Genomic DNA, 27,971 nt, shown 5'->3' on the forward strand with positions numbered 1-27,971 from the left:
AAAATGCTGAATGCGTGTGAGTGGTATGATCAAAGATGTGAACGAGCTACATGTTTAGAAAATCAGACTAAAATAATTTTCCGCGCCCAGCGACCTCGGCAACGCAATTCGTCTTCCACTCACCAGGAAAGGCGCGCAGTCTTTCGACGGGCTGGTTCCACACAGTCTGACGCACAGTCCGATCCCGCACATGCTTACGGTGATCTTGCAGCAAAATTAGCGACGATAGATGCACAATTTAAAAACAAACTTTGTAAAATGCGCCGGACGACATTTCCTTCCGACGCATGGCTGGCAGACGTACACCGCACACCGGGCACCAAAAACTTGATGCAAAACGACACATAAAATCAAAGAAATCAGAGAATATTTCCATCTTCCTCTCCAAAGCTCGACCAATTTTGCCGGTTTTACAACAAATGTATTTTTTAATAAATAATTGGTATGTTAAATATCTTTAACGAGTAAAAGTTGCTAGTTTGTCTTATTTTAAATTACACTCGCGTTTTTCGTCTCACCTTTTAGACCTGTGTTTACGTCGTCTTGGCCGCGTGGTTGACCGTGTGGCACGATGATTGCCGGTAAGTAGCGTTGTTTCCGAAAGTAACTTGACGTGAGAAAATGTCGCTAAATCTGAAATCAAGCCGCTCTTGGACAGATTGATTTCCACAAGCGGCATGATCTCAGCGCAGTTGAAGACGTTCATTAACCGCAGATCTCATTTTCCCAGGGGATATCGACGACGTTTGCTATTTCGGAGTCCTGACAGCGTTGTTGCTTCGCTCGGCGACTTCGTTATGGCCTTACTCGGGTATGAACGCGTCACTTTGATAAAAATTGTCATCACGCAATCTCCTGAGATCCCAAGTCCATCCCCATGTGCATACTCATAAAAAATTCCTGGTTAATATCAAACGAAAAGCGTAAAAAAAAAAAAAAACCAGCTCTAACTTGAATTTAGCCAGAGGCGCGTGCCACACTATCAATGATTCCTTGATGCCATCTGGTTCTTTTTTTTAATGTAAGTAGGTAAAACTGCGGTAATAAATTTTGGCGCAAGACCGCTCATCATCACTGACGATGAAAAACTTCCGTGAAGTGAACTTCAGTGCAATATCCGATTGTGCAACTGCTGTGCAAAATAAACGATCAACACAACGAACTGCGATGTGGTTACCGTTACAAATGCGCTTAGGCTGACGAAATTTTTATTGCGATAGCAATTGTATGCGAATATAAGCAAATTTCTGCCGTAGTCGTCGCCGTGAGCTTCCGCATATATTTAGGTATATGTGTGCTATATGCGTTATATGTGGTTTATATTGCCACAACATTTTATCAATGAAGTTGCTCGTACCAGGTGTTAGATTCTTGGCAAAATTATTCCCCAGAATTTTGCGAATGGCAGCCCACAAACAAATGCCATGAAACAAAACATCGACAGCGCATGTATTTTATTAAACATTCTCAGACTTAAATATTACTTTATCGGCGCGGCTGTGCACTACCTCCGGGATCGGCCCAGGAAGGAGGTTTGACATACCCGATACGAAAAAGTGTTAGTAAAGTTGCTTAGACAGACATTGGCTTTAATTAATAAACATAAATGAGTGTTCGATGGCAAGATTCAAACAGAGGACCCCTAGCACAACAGCTCGTTTTTACTTAGCCAGCTTACGTTAACTTTGACTCATACTGCCATTACAGCTACGATTCTTAAACCTTGTGTGATATTCTAAGATGTTACTAGCGCATTCATTGCTTTGTCCTTGTGGCGAAAACAGATTTCTTTTTACCTGCAAAAACTTCAGAGATGGTCACTTTGCCCACATACGTAGAAGTACACACCTGTCCCGCGCCCGTACCCATGACACCTGACCACACCTTTTTTTTCTAAGGTAAAGCTTTATTCGCCTAGATTCCCAGGGTTTGGCCTGGCTGCTCGGTCAGTTTGTCGCTGAGTAAACAATCCAATCTCGGAGATTATTAAAACCTGCATTGGGTGAGCGTGCGGCATTTGCAGCTGTATCATATGGGCCTGAATTGCATTCTTAAAACCGAGAAGAAGCATTCTGCCTGCAGGCATGTATTCGCTATGCACCAACCAAGCAATACAAAACTTATGCGACTGGAGAAGAAAGCGAACAGTTACTTGCACGTAGTTGGAAGTAAAAGAAAAGTGAAACGTTTCAAGAAATCTTCCCCTAACATTGATTCCAACAAGTGCGCTGTATCTGCCGCACTTTTTCTGATTTACCAGGAACTGCTTTGGAAAATAACCAACTATAGAAGGTATGTAGATTAGCTTCAATCGGAGGGGTCTCGGGAGGCCCGACTGCTGACATCGACTACTCACTGTTAGTCTCTTCGAGCAATGACTTCAACACGATTCGCAGGTGCTGGGAAGCCACCTATGTTTGGAGATTACGAGGCTCAGAGGCATTGGCAGGAAGTCACCGTGAATCTCCCAGTGACAAAATGGTAATGGCATTTGTTAGCAATTCTCTCGTCTTATATCTCACACTTATTCTTCTGGCTAATTGAACAAATCCTGACACACATTCGAAGTTTGAAAAACTTTACTGCAAGCTTCTTGCACATAAGAGGATGCCACTTAGAGACTATGAAGTATGGGAAATACATGTAATGTATATTAAATTGATAATGAAGTTGGTCTCAAAATTGGCCTGGTGTCATTAACATTATATAATTAGGATGGCAAACACGGTCAGGTTGGTGACAACCTGCACTCGTCTTTGTTGAAAGTGGTGCTGTTGCAGTATGGATCAACATTAGCGAGATGTCATGACGTAGAGCAAGATTTGTCGATGTCATGCAGACGTAAGGCTGGATATGATGTTGCTGCTTATAAGAATGGAAACAAGAGTGCTGTGCTTGCGTGTGGCAGCTACAGCAGTTGTAGGAATGAAGCACACCAATGCACTGCGACGTCGTTATGTATCCCCGTCCTCATTACCATAATCAAAAGCGGTTCGTAGAAGGGATTAGTGTATTTCTAGCGTTTATGGGGTTTCGACATACATTTAGTGCAGGAAAATGAGAAGTCAGAAATGTCATGTCACTATGCGCCTTTTAACGCAAGTTGAGGATCTTCATAATTTCTCTACGTTTACCTGCCACTGCAGGCAGTGGCTATGGCATTGCCCTGCCGAGCACGAGGTTGCAGGTTCGATTCCTGACCGAGGTGGCCACATTCTGTTGGAGGCAGAATGCAGAAACGCTTGTGTGCCGTAGAACCCCAAGTGGTCAAAAATAATCCAGAGCACTCCACTGCGACATCCCTCATAATTGAATGTGCAGTTACGCAACGTAAAACGTTACAGTTTGTTGACATAATCTGTTTGCCATGCATGACTTTTTTTTGTTCTCCCATGAAGTGGCAATGTCATTGTATTGTACAGGTATGAGAACTCGACAGACAATGATCTCCTCTACTGGGGCCTGGACTACCCACCTCTGACGGCCTACCATAGCTGGTTATGTGGCAAAGTGTAAGAAATAATTCATTTGCTATGTTGCGATCATTGCTGTAAATTTTAGTAATGCTGCGCTTCTTGAAATAGCACACAGTACATGAAAAAAATGTTGAGCGAAATTCAACAAAATGCATGCCATTGCGAGGAAAATGCAATCGAATGCTACAGAGGCTTCGATGGAGTGTCAGGGTTGGGAAACCTGCAGGCATAGGATGGCTTTAGTCGACTCGGGACAAAGGTATCGGATACCTGGGAGAGGCCTTTGTTGATGTTTGTGATTAACAGTGTTGATAATTTTACAGTGATAACACTGTAACACTGTTTTTGTGATAACAGTGTTAATAACAGTGTTGATCGCAGCTCCAGGGTTACAAGCGACGGGGTTTGAGTCCCAGCACCTCTTCTCAGATGCATAAATAAAAGCCTTCGCATATGTGTGCAGATCTGAGCAACTCGTACATAAAAGGCAGCAAAGCTGTATAAGCAAGTTCTCAGACCCGTCAGAAGCCCTGGGGGTTCTGGTTTGCCGCTGCACAAAATCTACCCAAGACTTTGCATTTGTGTCACTACGTATGGCACATTTCCTTTGCTATGCTAGAGTCTTTTCAGATGATTCACTATATCTGAGCTTAGTACTTCTGTACTCTCTGCTATATTCGATGCACATTCCGACGGCCTTGGTCATATGGCAGCTTCGGGCCTGCAATGCAGGCTGCGTCACTAGCTATTCTTAGAGGTGCCCTGAAACACTTTTCCAACTAATGACAGAATGACATCACTAATAAATTACGAGGGCAAATCAGAGAGCATTTGCCCCTATGTTTTGTTAGCCAAATTGCGGCTGCTAATGTGAAGTCAACATATCCGTTCTCACCGGTGGACCTTTCTTGGACCGGCCCGGCCTCATCTGCCGTAGCTCCGTGGCACAGCAATGCTGTCAGTTGTTGAAGACAGCAGTTGTGCCTCAAACGTCCGCGGTGTACGAGCAACAAAGTGTGATTCATTTTCTATGGAGCAAGGGACAAATGCCCATCCATATCCACAGGGAAATACAGCCCACATACAGGGAAAGGTGTCTTGCTTCGAGAAGTGTGAGGTGGTGGTGTTGAAAGTTCGCAAAAGGCCGTGAAGACTTGCATGATGATGAGCGTGCGTCGCTGACTGATGACATGGCAGAGGGGCACCTCAAATTTAGTGCTGCAATGGGACAAATGCCTGAACCGGTATGGGGAATATGTGGAAAAATAGAGTAAGGTATGTAGAATAGTATGCATATTTGTAATTACGTGTATGTACCTTATCTTGGCCAATAAAATGCAGGGGCAAGGACTTTCTGATTCGCCCTCGAACATCATCTCACGAATCTCCTGCTGCAAACTTTTTTTCGAATCCTTCACGCATAAGCAAAGTTAGATGTAGCTATCGGACCAATCGACTACTTTCTGCCTCCTTTTATTACACTAGCCCGCTTGAAGCTACACAGGGGAGGTGGCAGTGGGGCGCAAGGGAGCAATGACCTGCTGGCCCCGCCCAAAGGTTGAACGCAAGACAGCGCATTGTGGCACTCCATGGCAGCTGCGGTGTCTACACTGCGCTTTTCATCTTGGAGACTATGTTCAGCAGACAAAGCAATGCGCAACTGTCGTGTTTAGAGTGGCAGTGCAAAGGTGAAACGGATTTTCTATCTTTTTTGAAATCACAAACATATATATTTTTTGTTTATTTAACTCCAAATGAACAATAAGTGTATTGATAAAAAATGTTCTCGCAATCTGAAATCAGCCAGTAGCTCTTGATGGGTCCAGCTTCTTGTGATGAGGCTGCACGATGACATTGCTGAAGCAAGAGCAAATGCTTTTTCACTGCTTTTTGACACGAGATTGTATGTTCCCTGCTTCATGCAGCACAATAATATTTGGTCCACAGGAGCCTCGTTAACAGATCAGAAACGTTTTTTTACTCTGTTACAAAAGTGTTTCAGGGCCCCTTTAATGACGGTTCATCGCCGGTGTTTGGGCCTGTGCGTTCTCGTCGACGCCTTGCATGTGCCATTGCAAAGGCTTCAACACAGTCTGCATTACTGTCTGTCCTCAGCTGACTTCAGTACGAGTGACACTGCCGTACATTGCTGCTGCTGCGCGAGAACAGTTGTGGAACTCCTCTGCACTTTCATTTTGTTCTGTATCCCTAGTGCAGAAGTCATCAACGGCAGTTGGGTTGCCCTCAGTACATCTCGAGGTACAGAGAGCTATGACCACAAGCTGTTCATGCGATACACAGGTAAGGAAAGACCTGAATTTAGTTCGCCTAGATTTTGCTCGTACATGTAGATGGAAGCAGGGCCCATTTGACTGTGTTGTGTCCAACTGTGTATTACCTCTACGATTTGGATTCTTAATATTGTGTCTTTTTTATAATTTAAATATGCTTTAGTGTGTAATTATGTCTGCTGCAATTGAAAAATTTTAACATTGGTAGTTTGGTTGGCCAAAGTGATCGAGTTGTATCACCTCAAAGTGTACCGCAACATGCTTCTGATCAGTTTGTACATCTATTTATACTATTACACTTTTCACTTTCCTGCAAGATATGCACACATTATCATGGCGCTGTTACCTTGCGAGTCTGGTAGCTGCCACGCTGAGCTCGTCACATTATGTGGCAGGTATATAATGCATTCTTGAATTATTGCCTGCAACGTATGAAATGAAGTGTAGCGCATCCCTGCACATATTTAACTGTAACACAAAAAGACAGTGCACAAGAGAAGAAGGAGACGCACAAAATCACTATTTTGCTGAGGTACATCCCTGCACAGTTTAAATGTGCACACATGCCTACTGTTTCTGCAGTTCTTCCATGTTCTTTAAACAGGGACATAACTAGGCACTTTGAACAACAGAAAGCTGAGCTAGTTGGTAAGGATTCATTATGCAAAAAAGAAGTGAACATAGTGGACACGAACGTCATGGCGTTCGTGTTGTCCACTTCTCTACTCTTGTGTCCTGTCTGCACGCCTCACTTCTTTTTTGCATAATAGGCACTTTGAATGAATTAGGTTAGGATTTCCTTGATGGTCTGTAGTGGTTTCAGCAGAACGTGGTTGGTTACTCTGATGCCACCGTTCTTGCAGTCCTGGCTGCTGACATCCTTGTGTACTTTCCTGCTGTGCTCTTCTTCTGGAACTCGCTCTGGTCTCCAGTGAGGATGAAGACAAGAGATGTGGTAAGCCAGGATGCAACCTGACATCTCGCTTTTCTTTTGAGTTTATTTCTTGCTGCTCTCTTTTTCGCAAGTGCCCCAGTAGGTTTCTCTTTTCGTACTTATTGTACAGTTCAGTCTGCTCGTGTTGAGCTGGAAAATGCGGTCTATCACTGTTTTAAAGAAGTCTCATCTGACACGAAAATTCCTTCATTACCTCTGATATTTGTTATGAGCATATATTCGTTACCAACTCGTGTTGGCAAGAAAAGTTTCAGATTTACTTTGGTATATCTAGCAATTCATCATATCTGTGTTTGTTATATTGAATGCTGACTGGATTGAGTTATTGCCCGTTTTGAGGCTTTCAATTTAGTGGCGTGTATTTATTGAATAGCAGAGTTAACGTAAAAATTTGGCTGGGTTTGCTTTGTACCGCCAATGTCGTCTCTACATGAAACCATATATCTTGTTGTGAGCTCTCAACTTGAATTAAATCCATTTTTTCCTCATTTAACTTTGCTTCTTCCAGTTATCCAATAATGTGGAAAATGTCGCAGCCCCCTTCCGTGTAAGAAAAATCCATCAGTGACTGTCCTTATTTGCATAAAAGGTTGAATTTCAATATAGCGAAATTTCCATATAACGAAACGAATTGCCGATTTTGTAGACTTCGTTATATCGAATTTTAACTGTATTTTGGAATGTTGCCTGGTGCAAATGTAAAGGAATTGGTGAAAATAGAATAGAAATCAAGGGTTCAAAAGCTTTAAAAAGTTCCTTTAGAAAAAATTAAGAGAGATTATTTCTGTTGTTAAATGACACGAGCCTAATGCGGAACACATAGACTCCAAGTCACCATGCTGGCCTGTCCGAAAAACTGCTCACATGCTGTACTGGGCCCTACCGAGTATTGCGACAATTAGGCCAATTAAATAATGAAATTACCCTTGTTATACACACGCTGTTTTCATCCCAGCTACGAACTGACATCGTCCATGTGTCCCGTTTGAAACCGTACTGTTCGTCTAGTTCGCTGTCATTCTAAGAAGCGCCGGGATGGCACCCTAGGTTTATGTTGTGCATTTGGACAAGACCGTGCGTGGAAGACGAAGAGGAAGTGGTAGGAAGACTGTCTCCTGGAGCTGCGACCTTTGTACCAGCTTGCGCGAATACTGCTAACTTTTCCTCGTGTAAATAGTTGTAAATACATTCGTGCATCGGGCTTCCTTTTCATAACAGTATTGTATTGTTTCTCAGTTAATGTTATGATGCCACTGCCATTAGTGCAATGTGCACAGTTGGCCAGAAATGTTCATAGGGCATGGATCCCATGGCAACTGTGAATTTCTGCTCTGTCATGGCAATGTGCTATTAATTCAGTAGATACTTATGTAGCTCATGTAAGACTACTACAGACTGAAATTTCGAATTCAAGACCATGCGTCTGGGCTTCGCGAGAATCCAACTTTATTAACAAATTCCATGTCGCGTAACGTTTTGTGGCCAAATGAACAATAACGATAACAGTGCAGCAAGAAGTGTAGTGTTCTATAAATGCATTCTCTCCCTCACTGATACCGTGTGTTCACCGAGCAAACACTGATGCATTTTCCCACTTGTCGTTCGTTGTGAATGAACCTTGCCTTAAAACAATAGGTGGTATGCAAATTGCACTGAGGGACTTCCCAATTCCCTTACTCGATGAGAAGTCATTGTGCTTAGAATTAAAACAACCGAAAATGCACGTAAGGACTGTTTCAGATAAACATGCCATTTTGGAAAAATCAAGAATTGCTTCAAAACAAGACGGGACACACAGAGCGCAGACTAAGAGCGTTTTCTTCTGGACTGTACATTTATGTTCACGCATACATGTGTGTATTGCGCAGAACAGCACGTTGACCTTAAGCAATATATAACCAACTGGTCCCATCTGTAGCTTTACTATGCATAAAGAAGAATTAAAATTTCGTCTGTAACACTGTAAAAAAACAACGGAAAACGACACTGCTCGCAACTCGAAGATCTCATTAAAGTCACTCAAATAAATAGCTTAAAACAAGCCTCACCTGAGTCGCGCATGCGCAAGCAAGAAAAACCCAGAGACAGAATGAAAATGCAGACAGCAACGCTAATCACGTGCCTTCCCAGCGGTCTACCTCCTTAGCTGACAGTGCAGTTCTTCAAGATTCCTCAATGCTTCTTGAATGCTTGCATAACTTCTCGCATAACATTGCTACTGTGCTGGAACAAGGTACCTGCATTGTTAAACAATGACAAACACAGTTGTGTGAACTTTACCCCGTAGTGGATGAGAATTGTGACAGTGTTGAATTTTATCATGTCTGCAGGCTATCGCCAGCACCCTCACCTTGATTGTGCCTGGGTTGGTTCTCATCGACCATGGTCATTTCCAGTATCCTTTTGTGTTATGTGATCGCATTATGTGTTTTGTATTATAGTGTTGGAATGGTGAGCTTGCAAGAAGTACTAAAACAACTATAGAACAAGCACTGATCTGCTTACTTGGGTGAACCGATGTTCTGAAAACTTGAGTACTCTTCAGGTGCGGCAGCAGCAACCATCTAACCAAAACGATGCAGCTATCGTGCTATCTCCTTTTTATAAGGCCCACCATTGCACTGTAAAATATCCGTGCAGTTTTAAGAACGTCAATACACTGTTATTTTTCTATGGCTGGCTACAACATTTGAGATGCACAAACACCCTTATATCTAGCAAAGGGTTCGTTGAAAATTTGTTGGGTCATGTAGCCAGGCAAATGAAGAAGTTGTGGTCACCGACCAAGCCAAATGAAACAGTAGACACATTTTATAACCCAAAAGGGCTACAAAATTTGGGATTTAAGAGTGAAACCCAATAGCATTCAAAGATCCCTGACTGCTTCTCACACTTCCTGGCAACTGCAACTTATGTAACCGTAATGTTTTCCTGAAATCACTGGCGGCGAACACTATGCTTCCTGGTTCTGTTCTTTTTCTTTTGATGGCGTTGCAAGGAACCGAACGGGCCGCTCTGCTTCTGCCAAGACAGACAGGCAGCTGGAAAAAAGGTTTATGTTTGAGTTTCCTCGTAACAGAACTATGTTTTCTCGTATATTCAAATTACAGTCCGATGCTATCATGTCTGTAGGTTGTGTGTAAGTCATACTTTACGAGTTTTCGGACACATATTATTTTGAGAAATTCAATTAGTTCAGTAACACCTATGCGCCACGCGAAGGGCCTACGTGGTTCAAGAAGATTTTTCGTGGCTACGGATGCTGGCGCCAACACCAACGCCAGATTTTCTGTGACTAGTAGTTTTATTGTACCTGTTAACCACGTAATGGCTAAACACCATTTCACATCAGGGAAAAACAAGAGAACCTTGTTCAGTTTTATTTATGGCCATAGAGCGTACATTTGTATTTAAAAAAAAAAGGCAATGAAGTGTTTTTCAGCAAGGAATTATTTATTGTAGTAATCAGTAATTTAATAATCGGTTTGCTGAATTACCCAAAACTGGGGGGGGAGGGGGAGGGATCTCATTTGAGGGTACCAAAATGTTGTTACAGACTTTGCACTCAGTTTATCGCGCTTAAATCTGAATTAGGTACGTGACTTGTTGTTTCAAAAGTGATACATTGGACTTTGTGAAGTTAAGTGAAATTGAGGAATCATTCACTCATCCATTCTACCAAGCACTGTGTTCTAGAATGGTCTGATAATTTAGAGATATCACTGCCCTTAACAAGAGTGCAACACCAGGTACAACTGTGTGAGCCTGGGCCTCGCCCTGGCTGCCGTAGCTTTCATAGAGCGCGAGAGCCCTCTGCTTAGCGCCGTGGCCTTTTCGCTGGCACTCAACTACAAGCAGATGGCGCTGTACTATGCGATTCCTTTCTTCTGCTACTTGCTGGGATGCTGCTTCCAGCAGCGAGGCCTTGGATACAAGTGAGTGATGGTGATTGCGTTGCTGACGTCCATTGCTGAAAGATGGGTTAGAGCCTGTCAGGTGGATTAGAGTTGACAGCTGAATCAGAGAAACCAGTCACCTTGGTAATGAAAATGAGGCAGAAAATTTTGCATTGTCCTTTGTTGGTGCACTGGAGGCTTTTGCGCCGATTCACCCAGTGGTAACCAGCAGGTTACTAGCATCCCTCCCTGGCGGCCTATGTTGGCTGCAATGTCAGAATTGTTGCAACAGTGTAATGAATGTAGCAAAGTAAGCATGGCTCCCCCTTCAACATTATAACGAGGCTTTACTCTATATGTTTTTACTGCATGATGCCAATATTTGGAAACTGGTACCAACCTTACAATTCACAAACTTGGGCACATGTTTCATGATACACCCTGTGTCACTTTCTTTCGCATTGAACTGTTTCTTTGTCATTGCATGAATGCCCATGAGCTTATTGGATGAGGAAAAATACACGGTCACTCTGCAATGCTTTGATACATTATACAGGTTGTGTGCCAACTTGGGTGCATATGGAGTGGCAGCGTATCTGTTTGACTTGCCTGCCTGTTTACTTTTCCTGGGCCTGCTTTTATTTCGTGCTCAGTGAGCTGCGCATTTTTTGGAAGCCTGAGAGATAGCAAGTGCAGGAAGAGCAGCATGCTTCAGTCTTTGAACTTGCTCATTGAAGCTCAGGAACCATATAAAGCTGCTTTTTTATTATGAGTACTGCACAAATCACAAGATGAAGGCGGAAAACGGAGGGCCCGTGATGCCACTTCCTCGTATGGGCGTCAGGGGTCAACATTGTAGAAGATGCACGGCAGAGGTGCAGACGGCACAACTGTAAAGGTCACATGGTTTTCGTGCATTTCAAATGCAATTTGCACCTGTGCCTCAACAAACACGACTACTAGAACTTCAATTTCCACCAGCAGCTCAGCCATCGAGACCCAACTAACAAGTTTACCGAGAACTCCTTAACTCGGAGTCAAAGTTTCCTAAATTGTCGGTTTTGGTTGGAGGAGAAAAGTCCAAATGTCCAGTGTTTCGAATTTGCAACATGGCAAAGGGATGAGAACCCATACAAGTTTAAAAGTTTCTGTGACTTTGAAATACACTGATCATTAACGGGTTAAGCTGAAGCTCCTCTATGGATTCTAGGGACAAGTGTGGAACACTGTTGGGCCATCGCTTTGTTCATTCCATTGCACGATGGCACGAAGACTGCACTGAATATTTTAGTTACTTTTTGTTTCCAAGGAAGGTGTGATTCTTTTGGACTACTCCAGGATAAGCAAATGTTATTAAACTACTAAATTGAACTGTACAAATTGGAGGGTAGGACGGACAAGACAAGAAAGACAAAGGACTACCTTTTGTCTTCTCTTACCTGTCCTCATCTTCTCTTCGTGCTATTTATTTCAGTTGGATTAATCTATTTTCGAAGTGCCCATTAACACATATAAGCCTTGTTAAAGGTGCCCTTGTGCATTGACAAAGAAGGAAAAAAAGAAAACGAAGCACGAAATATGAACAAGCAGCAGCACAGGATAGTAATAAAAAAAATGGTTATAAACAAGAACAGAAATGAGTCAAAAAGACACATGGAGGTTATAAATGTCAAGATCGTCATGCAAGGCATTTTGTTTGGTTGAAACATGCATCATAGCTAGACATAGAAGTTGATTTAACATAGAAAACATTGGGATTATGCAAGTTTGTGCATGGCACAGAGATAACTATGGCAGATAGTGAACATGAACAAAAGACGCAATTATGGACTAATTTATACAAAAATAAGTAATCACAATGTTTTCACCTCATTTCTAGGGGCCTAATGTTAAACATGTGTGATACGCGCTCATAGTCATAGTAAACATGTCTTTTCAGAAATCGCTCATACAAGATTTGGGAGCACCAAGGTGCAAATCAGTATTGATCGCCAACATGCCCATTCTCATATTCTCTGAAGTTTAATAAACTAGCAGTGTTGATGTAGTAACACAACATCTTTTTCTCAGGCTGAGGCTTTTCCTTGGCCTTGCCCTAGCAGTCGGTGCCACATTTGGCATCTGCTGGGCACCTTACTTGGGCAGCCCTGACCGAGCCTTGCAAGTTGTAAGGCGCCTGTTTCCACTAGACCGGGGTCTCTTTGAGGTAAGCGTAATGGTGAGCAATACTAGAACTACCTACATTGTAAAATATGTCATACAAATATTGCTCTAATCACCTTCAGTCATGGGTTATGATGGACTGTCAACAAACATATCAAAATCGCACAATCTTTGCCGCTGCAGTGCAGACTCCATCAAAAGGCCCCCCCAGTGGGAGAATAATTGGGCCCTTGTATTCACGCAGTAATTAAAAAAAAAAAACTTTTGATTTAGCATAAGGTCAGTTTGTTTACAGTTTTCTCAGTGGCTATGGCGTTCTGCTGTGTTGCGCGACTTTGCGGGTTTGATGCCCAACCACTGTGTCGGCACTCACTCCAGTGGGGGCCATACGCCAAAGCACTTGTGTACTTTCATGTAGGGAAACATTAAAGAACTGCAGGTCACCAAAACAACTCCGGAACACTGTGGCACCTTTCATAGCCCATGCATTGCTTCAAGACGTTAAACTTCCTAACTTAATTTTTGAAAGTCATTTGTGTTTTGTTTGTGAAAAGGACTGAATCACTGCCTCAAAGCAAGTGCATAAGTTACTCATTTGAATGCTACTTGAACGTTGTGAGTCAATGCAAACACTTGCTCAAAAGCGTTAGCAGGAGCAGTGGCAGCTGTGCTTTATACCTATGAGGCAAGAGCACAAAGAGGCATTTGGTCTCACACCCTGCTGGAAAGGTGCATAAACAGAAGGAGCTGCCAAAACAGTTGATTTAACTTTCGCTTTGTTCTTGCCAATGAAAAGCCTTCGGTGAATACCAGTGAGACTGCAAAAGCTTCAAGGTGATATGGCAGTAGTAGCACAGTAGCTGTGAAAAAAATGATAAATAGGCCAATCTGTGCCCTTGCCCTGCGGCAGGTTACACGAGTCTATGCAGAATCTTGGCTGTCCCTCTAGGAGTCCAGAATGAGTTTGCTTTTTAACTGGGATTTAAAAATAAATGCCTCTCCCACCCATATGATCTTGGCCTTGCAATCCAATTTACTTGGTCGTTTTTGTTATTCACCAAAAATCACTTTGCAACTAGAAGTTTTACAGAATCACCTAGGTGTGATGTTTACAGTTTAACTGACTGGCAATCATGGCACAAATGAGGGCTATCATTTCATTTTCTTTGCTTTCTAAAAAAAAAAAGCTACTGCAAAAAGAAAAAATTATGTAATGTAAAGTTACTGCAACAGCATAACATGTTAGTCACAAGTTCTAAAGTTAATTCTTACAGTTGCAAGATACAGAGTAGAAAGTGAAATAAGTATTGTTTTATTCTTCCTGGTAGCTGGGAAAGCCAGCCATAGATGGCTATAAGTAGGGGTGTGTGAACATTTGAAACTTCAAATACGAACATTTGCAATTCAATGTTTTCAAATGTTGCTTTCGCTGTCTACATGGACAAAGACAGATGCTAGTGGTTCCTGTTATAAATGACTCGGCTGCAGTGGAGCTGCAGTTGCTGAGCAAAATCGCAGAGCAGCCAACTTTGACTGAATAATACCTAGTCATTCAACAAGAATATCGCATCACGAGGCAGTTTACGAATTTTGACCAATTTTGGCAAAGCAATTTGTTCTTGTACAGTATCAACATGTTTGCATTCCTTTTGAGCAATGTGCGTCGCAATAGTACTATGTTAGTCTCTGGTCCTTCTATGAACACTGCACACTACGTCCATCTGGGAATGTGCTGTTCCTGTGTTCCATTACTGTCATTGCGATGGTGCACTGGATACCATCACCTTGCAGTCGCTTCTCATTTACAAGCTCCTCGGTTGACCGGACACCAGTTCTTAACAGCATTACATGTATCAAACAATGTAAATCAGCCTTTCCTTTTATACTCTTCATGGTGGCTTAGTGGCTATGGCATTGCCCTTCTAAGCAAGAGGTCAAGGGATTGAATCCCGGCCACTCCGGCTGCATTTTAATAGGGGTGAAATGCTGAAACACCATTGGGTGCACGTTAAAGATACCAAATGGTCAAAATTAATCAGGTGTCCCTCAGGGTGGCGTGCCTCATAATAAGATTGTGGTTTTAAGACGTAAAACTGCAGAATTAAATTTTTTTTGCGAAATGAAATGCACTTCGCACAATTTCTATACTTCAGACTGTTTATAAAGGAAAAATAAGATATTTGGTATTCAGCTGGACATTCAAAGGTTCTTTTTAGCAAATAATGCAAAACCTCGTTCATATGGTTTGTAAAAAAAAAAAAAAAAACACACGAAAAGAAACTTACTGACTGGGAAAACGTACGATCTGAAGTAACAAAAGAAATTTGACAGACCCAACTATTGTTGATATCTGCATAATGCGAGACGTCCCGCGGATCGTTGTAGCACAAGACGCCGATGCACGTCAAGCTGTTGGTGCTCCGGTAGCCGGAGACGCGTTGTTGTTTTCATATTTCCATCTCAAGACTGAAACGAAATTGAGCTGATGGGCAGCGCTGGATCCCGCCGAAGCGAAACCCCGTTTGGATTATTGCCTACTAAAAGTGTGCAGTACACTACCAATGTCACTACGCACCATGCGCTGTAATACAGATAGTCGAAGATGCCTATCGCATTAGGTTTGGCGGCGATAGCTGTGAATGCGGCGTGCGACAACCCGGCCGGAGATTTGCTGGCACTGAAGTAAGAAGCTGTGCACGCTGTCATTTTCACGTGAGAGGGGTGGCTATACACTGTTCTCAATCGCGTGCGCCTCGTGCCTTTTCTTGTTCACATGAGATCAAGCGGCAGGGAATGGCATCGCGTATCAATTATCACCTATTAAAAGCGCGCGCTACGCTTCCAACGGTTCCATGCGCTGTGAAACAGATAGGCAAAAATGCTTATCGCAGTAGGATTGGCGGTGATTGCTGTGAATGCCGTGTGCGATGACCCCGGAGAGGATTTACTGGTACCGAAATGAGAAACTAAGTGCGTGCTGGTGCTTTTACGGGAGACGGGCGGGCGAGTATTGCGGTGAAGCTGCCGCGACGGGAAGCTGTATACTGTTCTCGATCGTGCACGCCTCGCGGATTTTCTTGTTTACATGGGATCTAGTGGCCAGAAAACGTATCATATAATCGCATTTTGGCAACATACTGAATGCTGGTGCCGAAAAATCGTGTGTTCCGGGAATGTATGAACTGTTAAAAAGTGAGCGCAACTCTATTGGGTCATTTTTTTGTGTTCTCGATTGCGAATGTTGGCGCCAGGAAAACATACGTAATGGGAACGTATGAATGCTGTTCTACTGTATTTGTATTCAATTTAGTTCAGGACTTGAACACACTTAAAGGCTATTTTAGTCTGTTGCTTGCAAAGAGTATTACAAACATTCATACATCTCACTGCAGCTACCACTCCTTGTTGTTTCCAGGACAAGGTTGCCAACATCTGGTGCACTCTGTCCATCGTCATCAAGCTTAAAAACCTTTACTCACCAACTGTACTCGCATTGGTCAGGTAAGGCTGCTTCAAGGCTGTCCTACATATTGCAACCTTTGTTCTCACTTTGCAGTGTGCATAGAAAAAAAAAAGGCAGAAACCATTGGACGATGATGATTAAAGGGGCCCGGAAACACTTTTCTGACTAATCATAGAATGACATCACTACTATCACTACCATCACTACAGCAACGCACAACTGTCGTGTGTTGACCGGAAGTGCAAAGATGAAAGGGTTTTCCTGTCTCTTTTGAGGTGCCAGTCAAATATATATTTTAATTTATTTAACTTAAATGAGCAATAATTGTATTACTGAGAATGTTCTCGCGATTACGTAATCAGCCAATAGCTGTTGTAGGCGCAGCTGCTTGTGATGACGCTGCGTGATGACATTGCGGAAGCAAGAGCAAGCAATTTTTCACTGCTTTCGACACGAGATTGTAAATTCTCTACTTGATGCTGTGCAATAATATTTGGCTCACATGTTCCCAGGAGCTTCATTAACAGTTCAGCAACATTTTCTTACCATGTTCAAAAGGTGTTTCAGGACCCCTCTAAAGTGAAGCAATAGCTCTCTGGTAGACCTGCTCTGGGGACACTTGCTGACATAGTAAACGCAATAACATAAACACAGGCACTGCAGGTGGTGGTTTACGTGTCTGTGCTAGATACGTGTTCACTGTATCCGGGATGCACTGGTACTGAAATGTATGAATAGTAAGTAAAATGGAAATGAAAGTGGACAAAAAGACAATTTGTCACAGGTGGGAGCCAGGTAAACATCTCTTTACGCATGTAGTGATTTACCATTTAGCCACCACAGCAGCTGTCCTCCGATACACTTTCTTGGATGTTTATGCATATGTACCAGAGCTAGCCCTGAGTGTCTGTGGTTGTCACTAACAACCCTCAGTCCCCCTCATTCTTCTCGCTCTTGAGTGTATTGTGCAAGTTTGCATTTTTCAAAGCAATTGCTCATCCCTCTAGCGGCCTTGTGACGCTTGGCACGGCAAGCATCTCGGCAGTTGACGTGCTGCTGCGACCGATGCCGGAACGTTTTCGATTCAGCCTGGTAAGCTTGCATTGCAGACCAAGGAATGTTTGCTGTGAGTGGTTAGTGCGATAATGGGTCGTGCGTTGTCTGTTAAAGGAGTATTGATGCAAATTTCGTAAGTTGTGGAGAAGCTAACCACGTGCTTAATGGCACTCAGCAAGTGTGAAAGTTGGGAAACGTCTTATAAGACATTTTAATTCGACACTAAAGTTGGTCTCGAAATGCCGGATTTGGTGTCATGGGCATCGTCATATCATGACACAGAGCAAAATTTGCTGACATTATGTAGCTGTAGGGCTAGGCATGATGACATTGATCATAAAATGGCAAACAAGCATGCTGCGTGCATTTCTTTCCAACTGGCAATAGCATGTAGTGGCCACAGTGATCACACAAAGCAAGCCAGTGTATAGCAACGTTCTGATGCACTCACCTCCTTGATGCCAAACCAAAGCTGGTTATTAAAAACAACAATTATTACATTAAATAGTTTAGGGATAATAATATTTGGGGTTTTACGTGCCAAAACCACTTTCTGATTATGAGGCATGCCGTAGTGGAGGACTCCGGAAATTTTGACCACCTGGGGTTCTTTAACGTGCACCTAAATCTAAGCACACGGGTGTTTTCGCATTTCGCCCCCATCGAAATGCGGCCGCCGTGGCCGGGATTCGATCCCGCGACTTCGTGCTCAGCAGCCCAAAAAAAATAGTTTAGGGAGCTGTGACGATTGCCAGTATGCCTTCTTGGGCACAGAAAGCTCAGAATGTTGTTTAAAGAAAAAAAAAATGAAAATTTCATGTCAGTGCTGATAATGTTGTACTGGGACATATACATTTCAGTTTTGTTGTAGCCCTTGCTAGGAGGGTAAAGTACTCTACTGATGCGCCCTGTACGTCTTTTCTGCGATTTTGTTCTCTCTGCCTTTGTAGAACTGAACTTGTTTAGACCTACCACAGCAGCTCTGTGGCTATGGCATAGTGCAAGGTCCAGGGTTCGATTCCCGGCTGCTGTGGCTGCATTTTGATAAGGGTGGAATGCAAAAACGCTCCTGTAGTTAGATGTAGTTGTACCTTAAGAATGCCTGGTGGTCAAAATTAACCCAGAGCTCTTCTACAATCTCTCTCATAGCCTATGAGTTGCTTTGAGACGTTGAAGCTCATAATTAACAAGTTAATTTAATTCTTCCTGCACTGTATAGAGTTGTCTTGCATGAATACAGTGGGAGTGAGTGACATATTTGCGCATCTGTGATGCAACCATGTATTTCGCGTGATGGAGAGTGTTGGAAGGGAAAAAAAACTGTGTTCTAACTAGAACTAGAATGAAGCATGGAGTGTCATGATGCTTGTTTATTTGGGGTGAATTATTTGTCGGGGTGCTTATTTATTAGGGTGAATCTTGCAAGTTTAGCTTGAGCAAGATGGCATCAAATTACGTTGTACAAAAATGAAATGTGAAATGGGATTTTACTTTACTTTTTCTTTGTAAAGCTCGTGTTCATATTTGTCTGTTGTAGGCTCTGGGCCAAGTTATTAGAGAAATTTATCTTGTCCAGTATTCGGGTAAATGCAGGCCGAATATTGCAGTAACTACATGTATTCCACTTCGCTGCTGGTGTAAATTTTTTGCAGCAACACAATTACGGCAATGGCAAAATTTTACACCAGCAGCAAAGTTGAATGCACTTGGTTGCTGTAATAGTAGGTGTTTTCGTCTGTTTGTGCCCTGTGCCACCAGTAGGCTGTGCCATGCAGGCCGCTCACGTTTACCCACCTCCACCCCTCCTCTCCAACGCCCCAGTCCGCCCGCGATTACCCGAATACCAGACAAGCTAAAATTCTCTATTGTAAAGGGGCTTTAGGAATTGAAGCTAGCAAGGTGGCAAAAAACTATTACTGCAATTTAGATGTAAATCCAGTATGGGATTTTTCGAGATCGGTAAGGATAGAGCATAATATGGTTTAGGAAAAAAACAATTTCAACGGGGTAGTGTTACGGGGACTTTCACTTGCTTATTCTTCTCTGTAGACACTTCTACAGCAGTATCAGTCTCAGTTTGTATAGCAACACATTGCAAGCGTCTGTTTTCAGAAAGTTCAAATGGTCATGTGAGAATGTATGTTTCTTTACCATGACTTTATATGTAAAGCATAGCATGTATACCAAATTGCATGCAAGATGCATTCATAAATTATTGTACCACAAATGTATTAGGTTGCCCAAGTGGTATTGCCAATTTTTTTAACGCATGATAAAGAAAAACAAGACAGGCTTAATCATGACAACATAAAGCCAACAGACATTTACGTTGTCATGATTAACAAAATCTGGCCCCTCGGTTCCCCTTCTTCTCTCGTTAACACAGACTTAAGGCGCATGCAGTTCGCTACAAGATACTCTGCAAAATTATGGAGCATGAAACATGGCATGAAATGTCAAAACACAATGCGGTCTTCATGCATAGGGCATTGTTGCTTGCAAAGTGTGAGCAAACATTCGCCCACTGAAATATGCAATTTACTTTGTTCGTTTCATATGCTAAAGATTTCCGCCCCTGATGATTTGATTATTGTATGTTAACACAGTCAAGATTGACAGGCCTATAAGTGTGCGGTGCTCTGTGCATGCACATGTTTATTTCACTTAAACCGAAACTATACCATACCTTAAGCACATGCTGTGCAAAACTGAAGCATCTGGCTTCTGTCATTTAATGCTTGGCACATAAAATGGGTCTGTCAGCATACACCTTTTCTATGTTTACACCAATTTGTTTGTTGATGATTTAGATGCACTCGCATTTATTTGGCAACCTTTTGTTTCTACTGTCACTGCCTACAGATCAACTGTTCCCTGGCCTTTTTTCTCTGCTCCTACCAAGTTCACGAAAAGACCATACTGTTCCCAGCACTGTGAGTATTGTGTGTTTTTACTGCATTTTTCCAAAATTATGTTGTTCTATGTGTTTCACTATTGCTTCATATCTTTATGCCATTTTTCAGCGCATTCTACCTCATCTTACACAAACATCCTGGCCTGGTGGTGTGGTTTTCAACAGTAGCAACATTTAGGTATGCAAAAGGGGGGGGGGGTGTGGACATGCTGTGCCTTGTGTAGTGTTGTTGAGCGGCAATACGGGCGGGAAGAAACAGAGTGGACAGGACAGACGCTCACTATAAGGAGTGGCGTAGCAACAGGGGGGGCCGGGGGGCCGTGGGCCCCGGGTGCAAGGGGCCAGTGGGGGGGGGGGGTGGGGGGGTGTGTCATATACGTCTGAAGGCACCCCTCTTTCCGCCGGCTACACCCGGTGGGGGGGGGGGGGGCGTGACAGAAGACCTACGGGCCCGGGTGCCAGACGACCTAGCTACGCCACTGACTATAAGTGAGCGTCTGTCCTATCCACTCGGTTTCTTCCCGCCCGTATTTCCACTCAACGACACTACATGATGCACCAACTGGCCCAACAGTCTACAATGCTGTGCTTTCATTCTACACTCAAATTATTAGAGAGTGAGCATGCCCATATACACATTATACCGCTTATAGAATGCTGGAAATATAGTTGTGAACAGCAGTTCTGATGCAGGCATTTTACGACTTGAACAAGAGCACACTGAACTATTATTGCTGGTAACAAGTGGTAGTGTATTTACTTGTGAAACCAACAAGGGCAGAAAAATGCTAATTTGGGCTGGTCATTTACATGTTAAAACTAAATGGAGAAATAGCATGTGTGACAAGACAAATGGAATGAATGGCCACAGCGCTTCGTCTGTTATTTCTGTTCGTTCTGTTGTATGCACTGTTGCTCCGTTTAGCTTTAGCACATATGACGAAACAAAATAGTAGTACTGTCGATCATTTTCAAATGCCTGAAAACAACTGCCATGGTAGCTCAGTGGCTTTCGCATCATGCTGCTGAACACATAAGGTCAGATAAATTCGACAGGTAAGTGAAGCAAACAAAAATATACAATTGAGACTGGCACACAGTGAGCGCAGACTGGCCATAGAAAAGAGGAGCAACATTATATGAATAGGCAACAAGTGCTTGTATTATGTTACATATCATTTCCTTCGTTCCTTGCATGGTGCGAAATCAAAACAAAGCAGGATGAGAAATGCAAACTTGAGACCGTACATACAAGCAGTGCAAAAGTAATGAGTGCATTACATTTAGGATCGCTACAAACATGCTATATTGATCATCATTCAGATAGGTCATGTTTATGCAGTTATCCGAAGTCGTGTATATCATGGCAGCAAATTATTAATCGGGTTAGAACACTGCCACTTGTCGTAGCCTGCTTCAACGCATTATAACATACACAACTTACTGTTATACTGCAGAAAAGAAATAAATCTTGCACCTGCCATTGGTCTAACAACTCTAGGATACTGTGCCAAGAGCTGTTCACAGAATAAACGCTGAGTATGTGACAAAACTACATACGCAACCATCTTAATAACTTACACTATGCCAGCATGGTGCACCTGATTTCTATGGGGGTTATGCACACTGCAACTAAGACAAGCAAACTGAGAAAGGCGAGTGATGTGGGAAAGTGCGGGTGAGGAGGAATGACATTATCTGTAGTTTATTCAGGGGGCTTACAAAAAGCAGCACTGCAGCACATATAGTTAACATAAGCGCTCGTCCTTCTCGTGCTGTCTCCGTCCATGTCTTTCTTTTTGCACTGCTGCCTTTTCGAATATGTACCAACACGCCCAATTCACCACATCAACTTGTTTCCTTTCGTTTTCCTTGATTTTTTTTCTTTTTTTCTTTTTCCATTAGCATGTTCCCTCTTCTCTATAAGGATGGCTTGGCGACTCCATACATTGCCCTGGTCGTGCTGAACCTAGTGTTTGTCTACCAGGCCTACTTGAAAGATGCGAGCAGGAGCACACGCGTTACGCTGCTGGTAAGTGTTCTTGGCAAGTTCCCAGCAAAGTGCTTTTCACAAAACTTTTCATTCAGCATGTGTAGGATTTGCCATCACAAAAGAAATCCTGTTATTGGGATTGAAGATCAGTTTTGCCTTCACAAGCGTGCTTGTGGATGCAGGAGTTCTAGAATTTTCCGACCTCTTTATGACTGAATTTTTTTTTTTCAACAAAAGAAATATGTGAATTGCACTTGTGTTTGTGCAACAGGAACACAAATAGGTTTGTTTTTTTCTTTAGACCGTCCTCTGCCCGAGTGTGATGAAATTTCTTTGTTTGTTATGAGACTATAACCCAGGAGAATGTGTAACTAGGCTATTTAGTAATTCAGCTTGGTTAAATCTTACAATCGCACACAAATCTGCCTAAGAACACTTGTGCGTGTGTGGGAGGGACTTTAGCATTTGTTGATTTGTCATGCATAGCTAACACTCCACCTAAGCTGCAAAAGATGTCTTTTTTTTTTATGTTCACCTTGTCTCAAAGTATTTATTTTCACTTGCAATATCCAACAGCTCATACTGTGCGTCATCTTCTACTGTACTACAACAGTTAATGTTGGAAAGGTGAAGCTCCTAATTTGCATAGCCGAGTTTATGCTACCAATGCAGCAGTTTTTCATAGCCCTCAGTAGCTGCTCCTGCAGAGCCTTATTTTCCAAATGAGAATTGTGGGAATGCTTTTGAGTAGTTGCTATAATGAAGCATGTGATGTGAAAGTCCAGATTTTTTTTTCATTTAATAATTTGTACCATTCTCTGGGCGCACATTAGAGAACCTGATGTGTTCTAAATTTATCTGGGCACACCCACAACGGCATCTCCACAGCCTCTGATTTGTGATGTTAAACCCGATAATTAAACATATTTCAATTAAGCGTCCCAGCCCAATTCATAACCTGCAGTTGGTGTGCGATGAAATTGCAGCAAATGGTTGGAAAGGTTTACATAATCCTAGTAAAAGTTTGTGCAGTGTTTTACTGCCAATGGCTAGTAATAGACACCTCAGCAGGAATGGAAGAGTTGGCTTATGGTGGGCATGACATGAAATGTCACACGACTATGAGAAGAAAGCCAGTCGAGGGTGCCGGAGGTAACGACAAGACAACAAAACACAAAAGTATGATCCGACACATTCGGAGCGAGCCAACAATGTCTTGGTGGTCAAGGCTGCGCATCTTTTGCATGAAACACAGGCTCGGCCGCTTCAAAGTACTGTGAATATTAAATATTTTCAAACATACAATCAAATACTATGCTATTCGATATTCGCTACAGCTCTAGTTTCAGTATTCGAAGTGTTCGAAATAAACGAATATACATATTTTTCTGCTATAAGCTTCACCCCCAAATACAACACTCCGGGAGGAAAAAAAAGAAAGGAAATGTGCGCATATAGTACGCAAATTAATGCTGAAAATAGTTATGCTCTTTATTTTGTGTTTTGATCTTCATGCTTATAACCCCCCTTTTGAAATTTCTTGTTGTTGTCCCCCTCTATGTAATGCCCTATTCTGGGCCCTTAGGGTAAATAAATGAAATGAAAATGAAACTAACTGCATACAGCACCCAAATCTTTGTGGAAAGCCTCCATTTGCAGACGCTCGAGTCATCCACGTCATATCTTTAGCCAGCTGATCTCTCCCTACATCTTCGGCGACACTGATAACAGAGAACTTTGCTCTAAAGGTGCGTTAATGCTAATAATGAAAGTTTGGGCCCATAGAAGCACATGCACAGGCAGCGGGGACCTTCTGTCCGTATTGAAGTAACCAAAAAAGTAGATGTCTTAGGGGATGGCCAAATTTGCTGTAAGCACCGACATAAATTTTTCAGTCAAGATCAATTAGAATTCCCACTGATATTATGCAATGATTTCTGTAGCTTTTAGGTTGCCTTACCTCATTCAGAAAGAATTGCACATCCAGATTTGAGTAATCCAGTCAAGAAACGTGTGAAGGCAAAAATGCATATCAACCACAACCACATTTTGAGACGGGTGTCATTTGAATGCCAACAATCTTATGCCCTTGCCCCAGCCCATAAAAGAAATAAAACAGAAAAAAAGAACTACAAATTCCAGCAGAATTTTATGAGTAACTCCACGAAACCAAGGTGAAATTTACATCTATTGTATGGAACTGCTCACTGTCTTGTGCAACTAGAGCATTACCAGGGCCAGAACAGTAGTACCAAAGTGATAAACGAACATGTATGTCCATTACATCTTTGCTCACTGCATTTTTCTGTCTTCGGTTTTCCAGTTCATGCTGTCACTTGCGGGCTGTGTTGCACTCAACGTCCTGCATCTGACAATGCCGCCACCAGCGCGCTACCCCGATCTGCATCAGCTTCTGAACGCAGCTTACAGCTGTGGCCACTTCGTTCTGTTTCTGATCTACACGCACTACCTGCAGTTCCAGCTGCCAGCATCGCGATTCACCAAAATCAAGAAGAAGTGAGGTGCAACACTTCTGGTGCACAGCCCACGTCACGATAGGGCCAGTGGAACGAGAGAGTGTTTACTGCACACTTCTTTGACCAATATAGTCGCAGCGTTGAAGGAAAACTCCTTCATCCTTTACAGTGAATGTTCTGTGGTGCCAGCAGCCGTATGTGCGCTGTGCAACGGCTGGAACGAGATGCGAATTCAAGGACTTGAGGCTCTCCACACAATGCGTGTCACACTGCTTGCATTTGGAGGAGAGCGCTGCTGTTGCTTGAACAGTTGATCCCAATTGTCTCAGTCTCTTAAAATGATGTTGACTACACACCTAATTGTGCACGGCATTTAATTCTGGTTTGTCTGTATGTGGGCCATGTTTCGTGTACCAGGTGTCTTCCAGGGACAGTGTTCCACTAAAAGCAGTTGAGTCAAGAGGGAGGTCAGTAGATTGATCTGGGGCTCCTTTATTTATTTATTTTTTCCGTGTTTGGTGCAGCTATAAGCAACTGCTGCCAAGTGCCATGAGGTTTTGAGTGAGTGTAGCAGGCAGGCGTCTTATCTAGACATTTAGAAAAACGAGCAATCACTAGCTCCAGTAACCTATAGCGCAATGAGCCACTAGTCTACCATTGCCAATGCCAAAATATCTGTTAATGTTAAGAAATGCACCACGTGCTACCAAAGAGCTTACTTTTTGTGACACAAAAATATTGTGTCATCATAGTGTTTATGGGCATTCTGGGAGGGCATTGTTGTTGGTCGTACGACTTGTGTGTCTGCATTTCTTGTAATTTTTGTATGCAGTGCCTTAGTAGTTGCTGATCAGATACATCAGCATGTTTTACAAGCTTTCAGGTGGCACAGCACTTGACAGGCATTGAGCTTTGCGACCTGGCAGGCACATCGCGTTTGTGGGCATGATTATATTTGCGAGGTCGTGCACTGGTACCTTGTGTGTGAATTTGTGCACAGAATGCCAGGCAGGCTGCTTTGTGTTCATACAATGTATCCATTAGCATAAATTCAGATGTGAACAATTCAGAAACTACTACAGTGCTTTGTTTCATTTCCAAGTTCACCTGAATTTTTAACAGTGGCTTAATTCAGACCTTAAAAGGCACGCTTGGTACTACACCTTGCATAGAAACTGGCTATGGAGCAATTAAATGTCACACTTCCATGTATTTATGCACACCAGGTGTTATCAGGTATTTCCCATTTGAAATTATGATGGTACCTGTGTGTGCCATACATACAATATGGTTCCTTTCCAATTTTTTTTTCTTTTAGCATCTGTTCAGAAAAAATTTTGAGGCCCATACCAAGGTTACATGACTTGGCAACTTCTTTTTTTATGTGGCCGTTCACATGAAAGCTTATTATGTTCTTCAAGCACATTTCTTGTGCTTAGTATGCGAATTTTTATTGCTGTGTAGTTGTAACTGATGTGAACAGCTTGCCTTTTCTGCGCATGTTGTTTGGACATGTGCAGTGGCAGGGCAACTCTAGCAGCATGTGCCGAAAACATATTTAGTAGGCAATTTCTTCATTTTTAAAAAAAAATTTTGTTCTCATTTGCAGCCTGTTTAACTGTCTAAGTGCCTGTACTGCTTTAGTCGCTAACGCTTGCTAACCATTCCTTGAATGCAGAGCAATTCTATGCGAGAGAATGTCAGGGATGCAGATTAACGTAAAATTTTTATGATTCACTTCTGATACGGATGTGTAAGAACTGTGTGCCTCACTGTTCACATTTCTTTAGTTGATAATAGTACATTGAAATGGTTCATTGTTGGCCCAAGGACTTATTGAAAGCAATAACATAATTAAGAGCAAAATGAAAAGTGAACCTCGTTGATACAATCCTGTTTCATATGATTTCCTGATGCCAAAGTTCGCAATCAAGAGAACTAAAAATGACCCGGTATGGTTTCGCTTCTTTTTTACCAGCAAATATGTTCCTGGAAAACATGGATCTTTCGCCACCCAGGTTGATTACAATGCCAAACTGCGATTGCATGACATGTTTTCCGACTGCTAGATCTCATGTGAACAAGAAAAGGTGCGAGGCACGCATGATGAAGAGCAGTAGGCGCCCGACGCGGCAGCTTCACCGCACTACTTGTCTGCCCATGCCTTGTGAAAATGCCGGAACACACCCGGTTCCCTTATCCGGTACCAGCACATCTCCTCGCAGGTAATCATATGTCACATTCATAGCTATCGCTGCCAACCCTATTGCAATAAGCATCTTCACCTATCTGTTTCACAGCATATGTGGTGTACTGCGGTTGTAAACATACTGCACTCTTTTATAAACTGTAAACCAAGCACTCCACCATTCCCTGTTGCAGGCTGTGCAAAGTGAGTGTCATGTATTGCGCCAGCGGCATTGTATTGTGGTGTCACCCACCAGCTTGATGTTGTTTCGGTTTCGGGTTGCTGTTTTAAAACACTACACAATAGAAAAAACGAAAAAAGAAGAAAGTGCGTATCAGGCCCTACCAGCTGGACGCATGTCGTGTCAATGCCTCATGCTGCAACGATTCGCGCAATGCTTTGCATTACGTAGACTTCAAATACGGGCGAGTTTGCTGAATTCGTTTGCGACTTTGGATTGTACATTTTCCTGGTTAGTATGTCTTTTTCTTTATAAAACGTATGAACGAAGTTCTACTTAATATGTTAGCATTGCTGATGTAATGTTGATATTACAGCATGTAGACCCTCTGCAAGGCATGTGTTCCTCTTTTATCCCTTTTCTTTCCCTTTATCATTTCCTGTGTTTGCAAGATTACTGAAGTGTGATACTTTTTCTTTACTGCATATATTTTAAGTGCATGTCTGCTCTTCATAATAAAGCCCTCTTGGTTGTGTGCCACCATTTGTCCTTTTTCTCATCTATCAGCACATACATTTGTCGTTCATAATTTGTTTGCCAGCAGATTCCCCTTCAAGAGCATGAAAATTTCCTACATTGCCTATAGCATGCCTTATAGTTGGGAGCTTTTTCCCTATAGGGATCAGGCTGTCTACCAAGTTGACACTTCCAAATTCCCCGAGTTTTCCAAGTTTTCCCCGAGTGCCTTTGTGAAATTCCCTGAGTGATGGGGAACTATGTTTTATGTCAAGATGGACTGAAACCATATCTGCCGATGCTGTCACTCTCTAGTAAGCATACGAAAAAAAAAAACGATTTAGTCCAATTTGAATACTAAGGAGAAGTGTTTATGTTATTCAAAAAGAGAACAGAACGGAG

At 42.6% G+C, this 27,971-nt stretch overlaps 2 protein-coding genes across 2 annotated transcripts in view; one reads left to right on the forward strand and one right to left on the reverse strand.

The window, feature by feature from the left end:
• The window catches only part of LOC142560730 (asparagine synthetase domain-containing protein 1), a 49,607-nt gene extending 49,297 nt beyond the window's left edge, over positions 1-310 (reverse strand). Inside the window, exon 1 of the mRNA XM_075673026.1 lies at positions 124-310. Coding sequence (XP_075529141.1) covers positions 124-192 — 69 coding nt within the window. The 5' untranslated portion in view covers positions 193-310. The remainder of the gene's footprint in view (positions 1-123) is intronic.
• A 195-nt stretch (positions 311-505) lies between these two features.
• gny (ALG6 alpha-1,3-glucosyltransferase garnysstan) lies at positions 506-27,593 on the forward strand. Its single transcript, XM_075673027.1, has 15 exons — positions 506-581; positions 731-811; positions 2,397-2,481; positions 3,423-3,512; positions 5,689-5,777; positions 6,631-6,722; positions 9,053-9,117; positions 10,472-10,657; positions 12,689-12,824; positions 16,197-16,282; positions 17,252-17,336; positions 20,163-20,233; positions 20,324-20,392; positions 22,120-22,246; positions 24,531-27,593. The coding sequence occupies exons 1-15, from the start codon at positions 572-574 to the stop codon at positions 24,726-24,728; spliced, it is 1,470 nt and encodes a 489-aa protein (XP_075529142.1). The 5' UTR covers positions 506-571; the 3' UTR covers positions 24,729-27,593.
• The last annotated feature ends 378 nt before the right edge of the window (positions 27,594-27,971 follow it).

Source organism: Dermacentor variabilis, chromosome 10, assembly GCF_050947875.1.
Source record: "Dermacentor variabilis isolate Ectoservices chromosome 10, ASM5094787v1, whole genome shotgun sequence".
NCBI lineage: Eukaryota > Metazoa > Arthropoda > Arachnida > Ixodida > Ixodidae > Dermacentor > Dermacentor variabilis.

Excerpts from the sequence above, each read along its gene's own strand:
- gny (XM_075673027.1), top strand. Across the intron at positions 12,825-16,196 it reads TAGACCGGGGTCTCTTTGAG|GACAAGGTTGCCAACATCTG; the intron begins GTAAGCGTAATG and ends TGTTGTTTCCAG. Across the intron at positions 22,247-24,530 it reads GCACACGCGTTACGCTGCTG|TTCATGCTGTCACTTGCGGG; the intron begins GTAAGTGTTCTT and ends TCGGTTTTCCAG.